The sequence below is a fragment of the Falco naumanni genome, chromosome 3 (genome assembly GCF_017639655.2).
Source record: "Falco naumanni isolate bFalNau1 chromosome 3, bFalNau1.pat, whole genome shotgun sequence".
Lineage (NCBI taxonomy): Eukaryota > Metazoa > Chordata > Aves > Falconiformes > Falconidae > Falco > Falco naumanni.
In genome coordinates this window covers 46631088-46647594 of record NC_054056.1, presented here as the reverse complement: position 1 = coordinate 46647594, position 16507 = coordinate 46631088, and the positions used below count along the sequence as shown (strand labels likewise).

The following is a 16507-nucleotide window of genomic DNA, read 5'->3' as shown; positions in this document are numbered from 1 at the left end:
AAAATATTAACCTCTGAGTTTATAACTTACACTTCCATTTTGTGCATATATCTGTAACTTTAGTTTCATTTTGTACATCAGTCTGCAAATCACTGTTTCAGCTGCTGATAAATAGGAAAGGAACTGAGCATTAAAACAGTTTAGCTGTTTTCATTCACTTGCCCTCTTTAGAGGTACCTCGTGGTTAGAAGCTAAAGGCAGTGAGTTTAGTTACAGTGCAGGGAGCTTCTTCATTCAAATCCAAAACCAGTGCAGCCCATTGTTTTAATTAGTAGGAATAGATGGCAAGAGTAAACACCAGATCACTCATCACGCTATTCATTATCCTTCCATGACTTCCGTTGAGAGAGTAAAGATGGTGGACAAGCCAATGTGTGTATGTATTGCTGAGGAAGTAACTGCCAGCATTGTCCCTCTTGGTTGGTTAGGAATTGGTGCTTTTTTCTTTGGAGGAACCTCACAGATGCACAAATAGTGTTGTATACAAGTTTTATACAGCTTATTGTGTGCAACTGTATGTTTCTTCAGCATCCGAAACAAAGCTTTTAGAGAGCTTTGTGAAGAGATAGGAGTGACTTTGCTATTTGTCTCATACATTACATTGACATGCATGTGCTGTTGTGTCAAGAAGTCAAGAAATCATCCTGCTTTTTAGCCGTGGTTGTAGCATGGCTGTAAAGGGGAAGAGGGAATTATCCCAACTTTACTGAACGGTGAAGCTAATTTATCAAGGTAAATGTGTCTTAAAAACATAGGCATAATTAATTCATATTTAAATCTGTGGTCAGTTTTAGAAAACAATTTTATGGGTTTCTGATGAGGTATTCAGCTAGAAGATTAACTAGAGGAAATAATTGTTTTTAAAAATTTGTAATTCCTTAATTTCTAACTTCTCAATTTTCTGGAATTCTGTTTTTAACAATAAAGATGAAAGTAGTCCTAATAACTAGCTCTGTTCATAGCCATTATTAAAACCAAAATTTTAATCTCTGGCAGAGTGGAATTGAGAAGAATATTGTAATCCTCTGATCTCCAGGGTTTCCAGAAAACACAACCAGAATTTAGGGGGAAGACTTAGCATTTGTAATCCTTATTTATTGATAGAATAATTGAGTTTTGCCCAAATTTAAGAACTGTGGATCTCCTGCCACCAAAAAACTGTTGTGTTTCCCCAGCTCAGTGGTTGTGAAACTGGTGACTTCCAGGACCAAAATGTGTGTGTGCGTGCATGTTTGCAATGGAGTTTTAACTAGCAGCTCTGCAGGGAGCAGCAAACTGCAGCTGCCTGTTGTTGGTAGCTAGCTGTTCTCTGGCAAGTGCAGTCAATCACAGACAATAATCTGTGTGCTAACTTCTCTCCTACCATGGAAGAAATAAGCTGCTGCTGTCATGACTTAGAAGTAGATATGGAAAAAGGGCTGTATTTGGTACAGAGGAGCCCAAAAGTGATTGCGCAGAAACAACCAAACCAAAATAGCAACAACAAACAAAACATTGTTCTGATTTGCTAACATGATTGTTTGTAATTCCTCCACTAAAGCATAAAAATTTAAAATTCTGCTTCAGAATTACAAATATCAATTAAAAAGAACATTAACATTAGCTTTGGTCAGGCCCCTTGCCAATAAATTCAGTTTGAGGAGAGAAAAATTTTGCTGATTGCATGCCACTGTAATTCTCTGCATTTCATCATTTTAAAAGACACTGAGCTAGAAATAGTTCTAATGAGGACTGTTCTAATACTGGAGTATTTTCAGCACTTACAAAGACTTTTTTTTTTCTTATAATCAGGAAAGTTTGCACTAGGAAATTGGACATACAGCCAAGAGGAATCATGCTATAGGTGTCATTAGAAGCTACACTGTGAGTATATAATGTTTCAGAATTTCCGATTGTTAGGTACCATCAGGTGAATTTGACACTTCTCTTTCATTTCAGCTACTGTCTTGAGACACATGCCAGTCTGGAGAGTGACAGGACACATGCATTGATGCAGAAACTGAGTTAATCAACATTACTGCATTCCTTCCTGGAAACAAGCAGGAGGTACACTTCAGTAGCAAGAAAGGCAGTATGTACTTGTTTCCCTAGAAAGTGTTGCTCAGAACAAGACACTGAAATTTTCTGGTGTGAAGCAGTTTCTCAGTATCTGCCTTCATTTGATCTTCAAATGAAGGTTCATCACTTCACGTAGAACTATCCTGGCCTGTTAGCTGTGGAAAGAAATGCAAGCAATTTCCTTATGCAGACGTCTAAACCAGGTCTTTCCTCCAAAAACATAGCAGAGGGACTAATACCTTGCATAATTGGTGATTACAGCAGTTACAGAGGATATAAGAGATCTTTGTTCAAATCCCTCCTCTCTGTGCTGTCCCCTTTGAACATGCAGTTCCAGTGATCTAGTTGAGCAGCCTAAAAATTTCAGTCTTTCCTGTAGAAGCTGTGCCACTGTAAAATGATTGAATTAGTATGCATATGTGACTTTCTTGTTCAATAATCGTGGCACTTGCCCAAGAAGGGGAAGGTCCTGTTCCGAGTACATAAATAGTGCTGAAATACATTCAGCTGAGATTGAGGCTCTGGAAGAAACTGGATTTTGGTATCTCTCCCATCTCAGACAAGCACTCTTGTTTTCATACTCTTTGATATTTAAAAATGCAAAAACCAGGCATGCTTCTGTTTCTGCAAGTTTGGGTGGGGAAGGTTCAGCGCATGCTTTAAGACTGTCTTGTGAAATCTCAGAGAAACTCCCTGCCCATGCAGCCTGGTGAGGCCAAGGCACTTGCCAGGTGCCTACATTCATGGAACCAGTGAGGTTTATGCTGTTAGCTTCCTAGGAGCCTTGACTGGCACAAACACACGGTTTGGGGCCCATAGATGCCTTCTGGCTGTGTCTGAGAACAGAAAACACTCTGCGTATTAGCAATGGACTAGGTTATGTGGTTGAATACCTCTGTTGGTTTTCCTTCTGGTTGAATATTCCAGCCAGCATTCGTACTTTCTGTTTGTTTCATTTGAGAAACACAACAGAGCTGCTTGGATTTGAGATGTTTGCCAGAACTCTGATACCAATTTCATGATGTGAAAGCTGCAGAACTTCTATTATCTTTCATTTGGAAACTCACAGTTGTGTGGGCAGTGACCTTTTCATATCAAGTGCATGCTTTCTCTTAGCTACCTTTGGGCATGGGTGGTTTAGTTTTCTATCTTGGATAACATTATTTTTTACTTTTCTTTTTTCTCCCTCCAGATGTACCTTCTTGTATTTTGTTTGCCCATTTTGTATGTTAAAAGTATCCAGGAACTTTTTCTTCTCATTCAGAAATATTTTCCAACTAAAATAATTAAATTAAAATGAGTCTTCAGCCTAGATTTTACCGCATTCCTGCCTGTATTTTTTGCAAAAGCCCTCTCACAAGAGACTTTGGTTTTTCCTTCCTTTGTCCATGTGTCTTTATTTTATCTCTCCTCATTCCATACACAGATGTGCCCCTGCACTAGTTTCGTTAAATCCTAGTCTTTTCTAGCCAATTCTGCAAGGCATATGGGAATTGTTAATGTGAAAGATGCTCTATGTGACAGAGCTGCTGCTGCCCTTTGCCTAGCAGCTTTACTGGGAGAGCAAAGCCTTGACCTACTTACTGCTGAGCTGCAATAATGTTCGTTTTTTGTTGGCATTGTTGTTGCTGTTGTTTTTTCATTTACACTAGCCAAAGAAATTGCTTTTGCTGTTGAGGAAATTTAGAGTGTGCATTTAGGAAATGAAAGAGTATGCAGGCCTCTGCTGTGAAAGCAGCTTCAGCTCTCCTTTAAAGACTCAGAAGTTAAAATGTATTTTAAGTCATATAAATGTATTTTAAGTAATAATAACAAAGAATTTTGTCAAGGTTAGTACTACAGACTATAGTTCTTCTAACCTAATGGTTGGAATAGCTAATTCAACATTGGGTAAAGCTTCCTGAGTGCTGGGATGCAGTGATGCATTCTGTAATCTTCCTTGGCAGCCTTTATTGTCAAGAGTTGTGTGGCTGCATCTGTATTGAAGAAGCTGTTGACTTCTACAGATTGCCAAGTCTTGGTCATATCATAGTTCCAGGCTCAGTCTCATGACCCAGACACACAGGAGCTCACTGTACCCTAGAGTCGATGGAAAAAAAATATCGATATGCCCCGTGAGTACTTGGCCAGAGCAGTAAGAGGAACTGGGAACCCAAACTAAATACCCGGAGACAAGTATAGACCTTAGCAGAGTAGGGATGGAGGTTGTAGAATTAGTTTCACGTCGTTAAAGATGCTACTCGCTTGCACTGCCAAAACCTCATGCTTTCTCATGAGGATAAAGCAATAAACATGAAAAGTATTGCCAGTGCCCTACGAGGGGAGGGGGCCAGAGCACAGCCAGAAGCGCTGTATGCAGCAACACCTCAGGGCCAGCCCCTTTCTTTCTCTTCTGTGTGAAGAGATAACTTTGGCAGATGGAAAGGAGGAGCTGAATGGCTCAAGCAGAGTGTCAGGGCAGGATGAAACACTGGGCCAGCTCTCCATTCACCCTTTTTAATGCAAATTGTCATCATCCTCCCAGCTGCTGGGCTAGTTTCCTGGAGGGGTGAAAGGTGTTGTCTAGAAGCCTCTCTGAACAGTGCTGCTGGGAATGGGAGAATAGGAAGGGTCTGAGCAATAATGTACTCGGAACCCAAGTTTGTTCTTTTGTTCTTGCTTTTCTTTCCCCAGTGTCTGATCTTACAGTCAGTATGGGAAAACAAGAGAGATGCAAACCAGTGGCTTCTTTTAGCAAGAAGCCATGTTCTCTTTTCTATGCAGTGCAAGAAGTTCTCCAAGAGCAACTTTGTTAAAAAATGAACAAAGTTTTGCAGAAATGCTTATTCTACTAATTACACAGTCTGGCTTTATCTAATCCTGAAAAGACTTACCATCCCTGACAATGGGTTAATGTACTTTCTAACGTTGCTAGTATTGCACAGTTGTTACACTCTTTCCCAATGAGCACTGGGACCTTAAACATGATAATATGAAACCTTTAATTGTTAATGAAAACAAGCAGTTTGTCTATGATCTTAGTTTGACAATCCATAAAATAGTGTTTCTCAAATGACAAATTAGCAACTTGGTTACAAAGAACAAAGTTTAAACAACACAACAGTTGTATGCACAAAGCTACCACGTCTTTTTTTTAAATCAGGAAAAAAATTTATTTATAAAAACGTCTCATTTAATTTACTGTCAAGTCTCTAGCTGAATACAGTGGTTTAGAACACTAACGGCCCATGCTTTTATACAGATTAGCCAAAGCATGAACATCAATGAAAATTAACCCCCAAAAATAAGTTTTCTTTGCTTTATGTTATGAGCCACAACAGTGTTAAAACTGGAACAGTAATGAAAGCAACACAAGAGTTAGGAAGCACAGTTGCTTAAAGAGTAAAGGAAGTATTTTCTTTTGATGTCTCAGAATAATAAGAAAGTTAGAAATGGCAGAAACTCCTCTGTAGATTAGTCCATAGAAAGCATTGTCTCATGGGGCTTTGGAAAAGTCCTGTCTGGTGGCTAATGCACTAGGGCATGATGAGATACATTACAGAGCCCCCAGGCCAGTAACTTCTGAAGACAGCCTAAAATGTAGGAACAAAAATGAGGAAAAGAAAAAAAAAAAAAAAAAGGCAAAGAGAAAAAAAAAAAAGAAAAAAAAATCTTCTCACTATTAAAAAAATAACACTTGAGTACAACCAGCATAGAACAGCATTTCAATGCAGGCAAGTTTTCTCACACAGAGAGTGGTGGTTTGTTTTTTTTTAAAGTGTCAGTTATTGAAACAGTTACAATAGTCCAGAACAATTTTACAGCAGTTTTCTAGAGCTTTAAAATAGCTGAGGTACCTTGCATTATTTCCAGTTTTTCCTTCATTATATACAAACAAACAAAACAAAAAAAAGCCCAAAACAAACCAACCAAAAAAAAAAACCAACAAAACCAACCAAAACCCCCTTCTGGATAAGTGCAAACTGTAACAATGGCAGTTCTACAAATGGTTACAGTGACAGAACTTAGTGCAAAGGTACTAAGGTGAAGAAAAGCCCACAGAATACAGAAATGACACAAAATACTGAGATAGTACTTAGCCCTATACAATAATAATAACACACTTTGAAATACCATGTTTTAAAAAGTATTGCATTTGCATTGTGTTTTTAGTTTATATTAAAATGCACTGAATACAGTTCAATTGTTAAAGCTTTGTGTCCAAGGAGTGCAAAGTGGATGAACATGGCGGGCTAATGGGATTCTGGATTTGGAAGTGGTGAGGAAAATATTGCATTACTGAGTTATGCAACAGAAATTAAAAAGAAGGCGGATGGACAAACAGAAAATGCAGTTAAAAACTAGTTCCAACAGCTAGCAACCAGCCATTACATCACCCAGCTGTCTTTGGTTTGGCTGCAACTAGATTTCTGGGTTTAGTTAATCTGAACATTGTTAAGTTCTTGTTAAAGGGATGCTATCTGTTCAGCTAGCAACCTTTGAATGCATGATTAGCAGTGAGTTACATAGGGATGTATTTTATACAGAAACCTAACAAAGAATGTTCATTTTGGCTGAACAAAGTGTATGTGGGAGGGCGTACCAGAGTAGAGACTGTACATGTCTGATTTGTACCTACTACTAAGTACTTACAGAAGTAAGTACTTTGTCAGTATATATGAGAGTAAAATGTCTTGAGTGTAAAAGGTGAAGCCTACTCTCCCTTCCTAAAGTGGCGTTCTTAAAATCATGTTTTTCCAAACCAGAGGAAAATTGTTGCACCCTTTAAAAGAATGAAGTGCAAAGGCACAGGTGCCTGATATTTTTTTTATTGTTGTCTTCCAATAATTGTAATTTAGCTGGTCAGACCAGAAAGCTTCATTTGTTGTATGCAGAAGTACCTGAGGTTCTGGTATTTTGTAGCCCCTATATCCTGCTTGCAGGCAGGTGTTGGGGCAGAGAAGACAGGAGTCTTCAGGCCTATTGAGAGCAGCAGAATGACCAAGGGGGCCAGCACGTTACGTGGGATTTCAGGGGCACTAACAATCATCAGAAGCGGCAGATTTGCAGGTTCTAGCCATATAAAAATTCATCAGAGGTGCCAGTTTGCCACAGAAAAATGTTCTGTAGTTGGAGGGATCCCTTCAAATGGATTTAAGTATATTTATATGCCAGGCAGCACTGCTGGAGTAACCAGCTGTCAAAATTTTGCCTCGTTTATGTTTTTCTTCCTCTCCAGGTGTCTCCTTGCTGGGGTGGGGGCAGCCCTGCGGGGCTGCTGGAGGGCCGGCCCTGGCGGAGGGATGGCACTGGTGGGGCGAAAGCCCCAGGCCGGCGCCTGCCCACTGTTGGAACTAGTTGGTAGGTGGTGCCCGGGTGTTAGTCGTTATGGAGAGCGGAAGACGACTTGAGTTGGCAACAGTTAACACTAGCAATTTAACAGAAAATAAAAGATGCCGTATTGTTTCCTTGGTAACTAGGATCTACCACAGACTCTTGGTAGAGCTGGCAAAGCTTGCATTGTGTCTCATCCCTTCAATATGGAGCAAACTTCTGGCGGTCAGATTTCTTAACCCCGCTCGTCGAAGGAATTTTGGCAGTGTAAGCGGACAAACTCCCCGTGGCCCCCGCGGCGGCCGCGGCATTTAGTGCCAGGAGTGGGACAGTTTTCATGCCAAGCAGACTGGAGACAGGAACGGCATAGTGGGTGGTTGGCAGAGTTGGTAGGGGAGGGGGGGTACTGACGGTAACGGCGGAGGCGGCCGCCAGCACGGCCATGGAGGTGGGGGTGGAGGTAGGGGTGGCAGACTGAGAGAGGTTCATGTTGAGGTCAACAGGGGTCGTGACGGAAGCGGTCTGGGTGCTGACTTTAGCCATCTCTAAGCTGCAAACGAAGAGAGGAAGAGGAACAAACAGGTTGGGAGGGTCCAGCCAGGGTGGTGGGGCCGGGAGGAGGAGGAGGAGGAGGAGGAGGAAGGGATGAAGGGAGGGAGGACAGCAACCACAAAAGGGCAGGATTAGATCAGTGGACGAGGGGGACAGACGAGTGGGAGGGAGAGGGAGGAGAGAGAAAAAAAGGGAAAATGAGGGTCAAAGGAGGAACATGTTATGTGTTAAAGAAGAGAAATAACAAAAGGGTTTTTCATGATTTGATGGTGAAAACATTACTGAGACTCTAAAGTTCTTTCAAAAAAAAAAAAAGGTTGCGGGGGTTGCTAGTTCATTTTACACATGAAAAAAAGAAATTAAGGAATGTGGGTAATGGCAAAAAGATGGAAAAAATGAAACTGAAAAGAAAACTTAAAATAACTATGAATTTTACTCCCCAGCACTGGTATGGTGAATTTTGCTTTTCAAAATTAACGGTATTTTTGAAAGGGGGACGCGGGGGGTTTTGCTGATTTTTTCAATTGGTCAATTTTGTCACATGAATAGTACCCTTTGTCATTTTGCTAGGATGAGAGGAGACTGAGCAATGATTTGCTGCTTCCAGCTAAGGCATAAATTTTTGGTGTTTTTTTTTTTATTTTTAAGAAAGTTAGTTTTTCATTTTGTTCACTGAGATCAATGTGCATTTTTCATATAAAACAAACCTGATTAGCCACTTCGGTTTGTACTTTTCCCAGACTTTTTTTCTTTTTTTTTTTTTAAATCACAACAAAATATTTATGCAATCTGATTATAAGGAAATTAGTAAAAAAGGTAAACTGAAATACACCCCGGCTTCCACAGCAGTGGCATCCTTTCTGAGCTTGTGGCAGTGGTTACAGTGAACATAAAAGAGCTTACCCGCTAACAGACAAGGTACTGCATGGATACAACACACACATTGTCAGACAGGCCCCGCCAGCACAGGGAAGTTCAGATTAGCCCAACCTCTGAGCCCAAGGCAATGACAGGCTCTTTGGAGGATGTAGGTATCAAACCACCTTCAATTTAATCTAACCACCCATCGGCACGTGAGGTGAGTTTGGCCCGTGCACTCGGACTTTTCTCTACATTTTTAGACATTAAAATACAGTCGTTCCAAAAATACGGGGTTTTTTTCAGATGGCAAAATGTTTACCTAGAGCAGGGGTCCTCGGACTGTTTAACCAGGGGGCCGGCGCATGGATGCAGTGCCAGGCAGCCATCTGCGGCTGCTGGGTTCCCCCCCCAACCCCCGGCGGGGGGGTCTGTAAATACCGGGGGCCGGACTGAGGACCCTGGGGGGCTGTATCCAGCCCGTGGGCCGTAGTTTGAGGACCCCTGACCTAGATAATTCCTCCCCTTGCCATCTGTTGCAGCTTGTACGCTGGCTTTTGGGTCAGCGGACAACCTAAATCCTAATTTCAAGGGTGCACTGCACGTGTGACCAGCTGGGAGACAGGGAAGCCTATCAAACAAATAGGACTACGGGTGAGAAAATCTTCGCTAGCTGCAGTCACATGTGCATTAATTCTAAGTTTGGGTTTTTTTTCAGTAATTACTTGCCAGGCTCCTGAGCTTTCTGTGGAAGTGAGCTGAGGAGCTGCTCCAGCTTCTCCCTCCCAGCGTGGCGTGCCAGTGAGCAGCCGGCCGGCCATGCAGAGGACCTGTCTGGCAGGACCTACCACTTTCTCACAAATCCCATCAGGCCTGGGGAAGCTTCCCAGCACAGCATTTGTGCTGGTTGCTGATGGTGCCAGGGGCTGGGTGTGCAGACTTAAGAGACCAGCTGTCGCCAGGCTAGAGGTTGGAAGGGGAGCATGGTAGCCCAGCTCTGGGGCTGGAAGAGCCTTACTTTTCCTCAACTTAGACTTACATGCAGTTTTGAGAGTAACAGCCCCTGGTCTATTATTTATGGCCAGAGAAAGGCAAGGGCCAGAAGGCCTGGCTGCATTGCGCAAGGGCAAGGATGCAAGTGCTTGACCAGTGCTGTATAGGGGATGGGGATGCTGGATTAAAGCCTCCCAAAGCAGTGCTGCTGATGGTGAGTCTAAAGGATACCTGAAGTGGGTCTGAGCTTGGGAGGAACACTTGAGCAGCAGGTCCTCTCTTCCCCACAAAAGAAAGAGGGCTTTTGGAGTATTAACTCCTTGGTGGCTTTTGCTGGGAAGTTAGAAGGCGCACATCTTCTCTGAGGACGTGGGAGGGGAGGAGGGTGAGTGCATGAAATGCAGACCCGTTTGTGGGAGGTAAAGCTTTGGTTTTCCTACCCTGTGGTGTTTATCTGTCCCCATGGATGAGCAGTTCAGAATTTTTCTAACCTCACAGCTGAGTAGTCCTTTGCAGAGGGAAGAGCATCCTTGTGCTGTCAGCTGTGCTACTTGCTACTTGCAATGTACTTGCGCAGCGGGGTTTACGTCAATAATACTGAATCAGTGAATGCAACTCCAGGGTATATCCTCGACTTGGCGTGTTGGAGTTGCATGGTGATACCTTAGTAGGTTTTGAGAAATTCAGTTTATGCAGATTATATTACTGGATTTTTTTTGTATTTCTAAATCAGTATTATTCTGGGAGGGAGGCATATAGAAAGATAATGTAGGACTTGGTGTTTCAGTGACTCTGAATTTGCCTGCCTTGCATTTAACAAGAACAAAAAAATCCTTACTGACACAGGGGGTATTCAAGTGTGAGCTTTTTCCTGCACTAGCAGGAAGAATAGATCCCACAGGTTAAACACTGGTGTTGGTAGCAGCCACTCAAACTCCCTGGTGCTCTCATGTACTCACACAGGTACAATTAAAGCAATAATTTGCCCTGCTTCACATTTATTACTGATGGTGACACATAAGGTAAAAGTATGTCAGGTTAGCTATTGGCTGCCCTGTGACAACGGCAGTTTCCCAAACCAATTGTAGATGCAACAAAGTTGGATATGAAAGTGGATGAGGCAGCCTTCATACAAAATTTCACGGTGCCAATTTTACACTGTCCCTTTGAAGACCTACACTAGATGAATATACACACCAAAGGCCCCATCCTGCATTACCCCAAACTAGTGAAAGAAATAAAGCTCAAGTGTGGCTTGGTGGTGCTGTTAGCTCTGTGAATGAACCTCTCGTCAAAAAGGCGGTAAAGAAATACCTTTGGGAAACTGCTCTTCAACAAGGAGCAAGTGCTTCTGGCTACAATTCATTTATAATCCAAAGTCCCATATTACACAGGAAACCTAAACTGCAGTTCATTCTTAATGAAAGCTAGAAGGTGGAATTGGATAATGAAAATCCAGTTACTACAGTGAAGACAAGTTAAGAGACAGAAGATTTTACAGGAAAAAAAAAAAAAGACACTTCTGCAAACAAGCTAGGACACATTCTACTCATACAGAGGTCAGCACTCAGGTAATCAATACAGAATTAAAACAATACTTTAGAAAGATTTAAATCTGTCTTATTGTATCAATGTATTTATATATCTATGATTTAGAGTATGTTATGTACATATTTGACACCAGATTACAATAAAAGTCTTAAAACAATTTGATAAATTATTCTATAGATGGCAGCTTTGGTTGGAGGCTAGTTTAAAGATACACACAGAACGTTTCAGGACACTGGACAGGTACTATTTTTTTACATCCTATGCTGCTTTTAGACATTGATTTATGCAGAAATACTGGCCCTGGAAACCAAATTCACGAGAATGACGTATTTTGTGGGGGAGAGGGAAAAAGTCCACCTTACCCTGAATGCTTATATGGCTTTTATTCATTATAATTATTTTGACATACCAGACTATAGTCTAGGCACTGTACTCCGCTCTTCCCCAGCACTGTTTATTTCATGCCAACATCTATAAAAGAGACAGCAGTACTTGTGGCAGGTTTAGGTCTGACAGACACTGAAATCGGTTCCAGTGTGCGCAGGCAGCAGCAGCCTAGCTCTGCCTCTCAGAAACCTGCCTGAGCACCTTAACCCCAGCTACAGCAGACCTCCCTGGTGGCTGAAAGTTTCTCAGTTCTTCCTCCAGTGTGACTGCGAACTAGCACTGCTGCTGTGTTGGCACCTAACTGGACAGGAGTTTCTCTTGTGAAAGAAGAAATCAGGAACAGTGTCACTTCTTAAAATGAAAAAGTCACCTTAATGTCCTATGTTACCTTAGAGCTTAATTTATTATACATTACTTTAAGAGTCTTCATTTACAAATGAAGTCACTTCATCTAAATACAGTTTCAACACATGGTACATAATAATATATGATGGTTTATTGTAGATGATGGTAACAAATGACTTCTATCTAGAAATTCAACAGGAAGAAAGTATTTTGTTTCTGGTTTCACAGGGTATAGATAAGAGTATCCATGGTATATGCTGAGAAGTTTTCTTCTTTGCAAAGGTATGTTAAAAGACCTCAGATATATATCCCATTCCATCAAAAGAATCATTAAACAGCAATAAACAGAAGTATAAGAGTTCACAGGCTTTTCTAGTGAGTCAAACATAGGTTTGTTCACTAGAGTTTCTGTCTCTGGTGAGCAGCTCACTGCAACTCCATTAATAAGTGCATTAATTTATTTGCATGCTTTAGCTGTCTTGAAGATCTTAAATTGTTATCTTCTGAGATCCAGATGCATGCCATATGGTGTTTGTGCAACTAAAAATGAAGGGGTCTATTCTCGTCTCGATGTGTGGGGAATCCCTGAACACCAAGAGAAGAACATATCCTTAAGGGTTAAAGGAGGGAACACATTTTTATTTGATTACAGGGCTTATGGAAGTGACTTATATTTGCTACAAAGAATATTAAACAGAAGAGCTGTAGGTTGTTTTAGGATTCTGGAAATGGCTTATCTTAGGCTTCACAATGCCACCCCTCAATATATTTGTCCCTAGGCAACTACTTTCAAACTGAACTATAAAAAGGAGTATTTTTGTTTGCTGTAACACAGAGCTGCACGAACGTCCTTCTCCCCCGTTAAGGCATTTACAGTGGCTTGCAGTGGTGCACTACAGAACTGGGCTGGAGAGGAGGCTGGATCATAGGAAGCTGTAAACCTACTATGACTACAGCCCTCTGTATAAATCACATACTTTCTACTACCTTAACAGCAAACATAGTTAAACACAAAGCTTGATTCATATCATGGTGGTTTTTGGTTTGGGTTTGGGTTTTTTTGGGTTTTTTTTTGGGGGGGAGTGGGGGAGTGGGGAGTGGAAGAAAAAGGAAAACAAAAAAAGCAATAAAAACCATATATACTCCCCTTCCCCACAGTATATTGCTTTGGTCCACCATTTACAAGCAAATCTATGAGACAGCAATATATCCATTGCACTTTCTTCTCAGGGTAATTGCAAGTAAAGGCAGTATCAATTTTAACAGTTTTCTAAATAATCATATCAAAACTGGTAAAGACTTAAGCCATCACAATGGCTTAGCGAAATAGCCAGTGCTTTCATTAATTCTGTCACTGGGAAGCAGAGAAGCAGATAGTCTCATCCTGTCTCATTAGGGAATGTTTTTTACACTTATGTGATGCTGTCTCCGAAAAAATAAATCCCGTGCCTCTTTAGCAACCAAACGTCAGTTTAATATCAACTCTGAGTGGCAATTTCCAGTTAGTAAATCAAGTCTGTTTTGCAATGTTTTACTATATTTGCCATCTAGGACAGTAAAATGGGTCTGTGAAAAGTATTTTCTTCTAAAGAATTTATGATTGTCATTTCATTTGATTTATCCGCCTACATTTTAGGTGGATGCTAATGTGAGTATTCAGATTTTTCAGCTTGTGTCATTCATTGTGTACCTGGAATTGCACCAGATTAAGCTCCTTTCCATATAAACCAACAGCAAACACAGGTTCTAATGATACAGGCTTTACAGATCATTAGGAATTGAATAATACTATGCAAAATGGACACTGCGAAGCAACTTTCTGGATCTATCCAGGACAGACATTTGCTGAAGAGCAGACAGAGCAATCTCACAGAAGCATTATCACTTACAAAGCAAACTTACCTTGCATTAATGAGGTACTGTGCTAAGCTGATGTTTGCTGGGGATCCTGTGATTGTAACTTGTCGTTCTGCGGAGCCTTCTGTGGCATTAGCAATCTTGATCTGCGCTCCTGACATCTGCCTGATTTCATTTATCTTACTGCCTTGTCTGCCAATAATGCAGCCTATTAACTGGAGCGGGACAAAGACTGAGATTAGTGCCACAGACACAAGCAAAACCCAATTAACTGCAATTTGTAGTATTGCTAAAAACACGGCTATGAAAAGCTCACTATCAAAACAAAAGATTTTTGCTGTGCCGTTTGGAAGGAATAACTAGCGCAGTCTATTGGCTTTATGATCGCACACCTCTAAATTAAGTTTCGCTACTTCATAGTTATCAACTCGGTATCAGATTATTTCACCGTCTTGCGTGGCAGAAAATGACAGCGTGGCATGGTGCTGACAAATACAAAACACAGCCCAGCCTGACCCGCCAGCGGCCGCAGCAAGCCAAGAATGGCAGTGGCAGCCAGGCTGGGCCCCGGCAGCTGCCGCCGTGCGGCTCCGCACCGTCCCCTGCGCTGCTGGCCTAGGCTGCCCTGGGCACATGTGGGCCGCCCCGGCCAGGTGCTGCACTGTTAAAGTCAGTGGGATTTACAGATCTGCAACTGCAGGCAGAAGCAGCCATAGGAAGAGACTGAAATTTGTCTGCGTTCCTTTACAGAAATTTACCAAACCCCTTGTTTAGTGAATAAAACTGAGCCTGAGGCAGGGGCGTGTGGATGTGCGTGTGTTCCTAGATTCCCTCCGGTTTTTTTGGTAAAATTGCGTTGTCATCTTCAATTAACAGTGTTTTAGAGGTTGTTTAAATGCTCTTGGTGGAGTTACAAGCTTTCGGAAGCTGTGTGCAAGACCTCGAGAAGGTGTTTAGCAGCGCAGGTAACTGCTGCAGCTGGGTAAGGCAGTGTGACAGCTGTGCTGGGGTGCTGCTCATCCAGCACCTGGAGCCCCAGGAGCAAGCGGGCACCAAGCCAGCAGCAGAGGCTGAGATGTTTTGGATTCTTTAAGGATGAGGAGGAGGACTTTTGTTTCGTGTTAAGGAAGGATGAATGCTGAGAAGCTTAGCAATGGCCAGAACGGGTAGAAAATGGAAACTTTGCTCTACAGGTCTGTTGACACTGGAATGGTGCTGCCAGTCTGACAGAAGGCCGTGGCAAGATGCAGAGACTGCCTTCTGCTCCCACCCTTCCCGCTGCTACAGGCCCTGATGTGTTACCCTTCCTGGTGCTGTAGCACTTGGGAGTATCTTGCCAGAAACAGATCCACATTGTCCATTTCGTCAAAAGAAGAAACCCCCGCCCACCCTGTAATCCTTGTTTCATGGTCAGGGACAAGCAGAAAGCCAAAGCGGGTACATGGGTAGCCAAAACAGAGACCAAGCACAGGAGGAGCACCCATCGTGGGGTTTCAGGAAATGTACGCAGGATTTCCCATTCTGTTCAGACAGGAGGGCCTTGAGCTCCCTGGCCTTATCCCAAGGTCCTGGCTTAGTGTGTGGCTGCACATGCCAGCGCAGACAACCTATGTGAACCTCACCAAGAAGCCTCCAGCCTGTCTCTGTGCACACACGAACAGGCCTGCATATATGGCAGATAGCAGGACAGGGATCCTGAAGCATCTGCTCCCTACGCCTGTCTGCCCTCCATGGTCTGCAGGTAGTGAAGGTGGGGCAGCCCAGAGCACTGGTGGAGAAAGCACTTGTGGGGCACTCAGGAGGCTGCCACTTATATGTGCTGGGGGTCCTCCAACAAGGTTTGTAGCCCAGGTGCATCAGTACAAAGCATTTGCAGTCTCCTAGCTGACTCTGAGTTAGGTAGCGAGGATTCAGTCCAGACTGGTCAAGGATATTGGTGCTGCAAGCATCTGGAAGAGAGGTTCAGTAACCTTTGGTCTGAAGCTCTTCAGAGTCATCCATTTTTGCCATCACAATGGGCTGCTTGAAGATGCTCTGCACGCTGTGACACAGTCCATAGCTCACACAGTACACCCTTGTCCATTCGTGACACAACCTACAGCTCACACAGAATACGCTTCTCCATTTGCTATGCGGGAAGGACAGTAGTGCTGGGGTGCTTAGGCTGTCTCACTGTGCCTTTCCCATTATGCATACTTACGCTGAAATTCGTGCAGTATCTGAATATTTAAGAGCTGATGGGTTCTGGAAGAAGCTCAAGGGACTGGTTTTCATCTACAAAGCTTTGGTCAGTCAGGCCATGGACATTTGCTTTTACATAAAACACTTGCCCTGCCTTGCTTTGACATGAATATCATGTCAAACTGCACCCAAACACATATCTCTTTTCAAGACTGAACTTTCTAATGCTGTCAGCTGCCCCCCCATCATTCTGTAGCTGGCTGTTTCACATGATTTGGCAGGCTATGCATAATTTAGTCCCACGGAAGTCCCTCACCACAAAAGCAAGCTTCCCCAGACTTTGAACGGTGCTACCTTGCATGCAATGCTGTTTCGTTTCACCGATACGAATTTGCTGCTTTTCCGAGCTCAG

The 16507-nt window shown here is 42.5% G+C and overlaps 1 protein-coding gene across 11 annotated transcripts in view; it reads right to left on the bottom strand.

Moving 5' to 3' along the window:
- The window catches only part of LOC121084635 (poly(rC)-binding protein 3-like), a 62422-nt gene that overhangs the window by 6450 nt on the left and 39465 nt on the right, over nt 1-16507 (bottom strand). Inside the window, exons 11-12 of one of the 11 annotated variants that reach the window (XM_040586358.1) lie at nt 13960-14129; nt 1792-4137 (exon numbers count right to left, since the gene is read on the bottom strand). The exons of 2 other annotated variants lie outside the window; for them this stretch is intronic. In XM_040586358.1, the coding sequence (XP_040442292.1) occupies nt 4128-4137; nt 13960-14129 (180 nt within the window). In that variant the 3' untranslated portion in view covers nt 1792-4127. 8 more of the 11 variants (XM_040586356.1, XM_040586357.1, XM_040586349.1 and 5 more) reach the window with 8 other exon arrangements.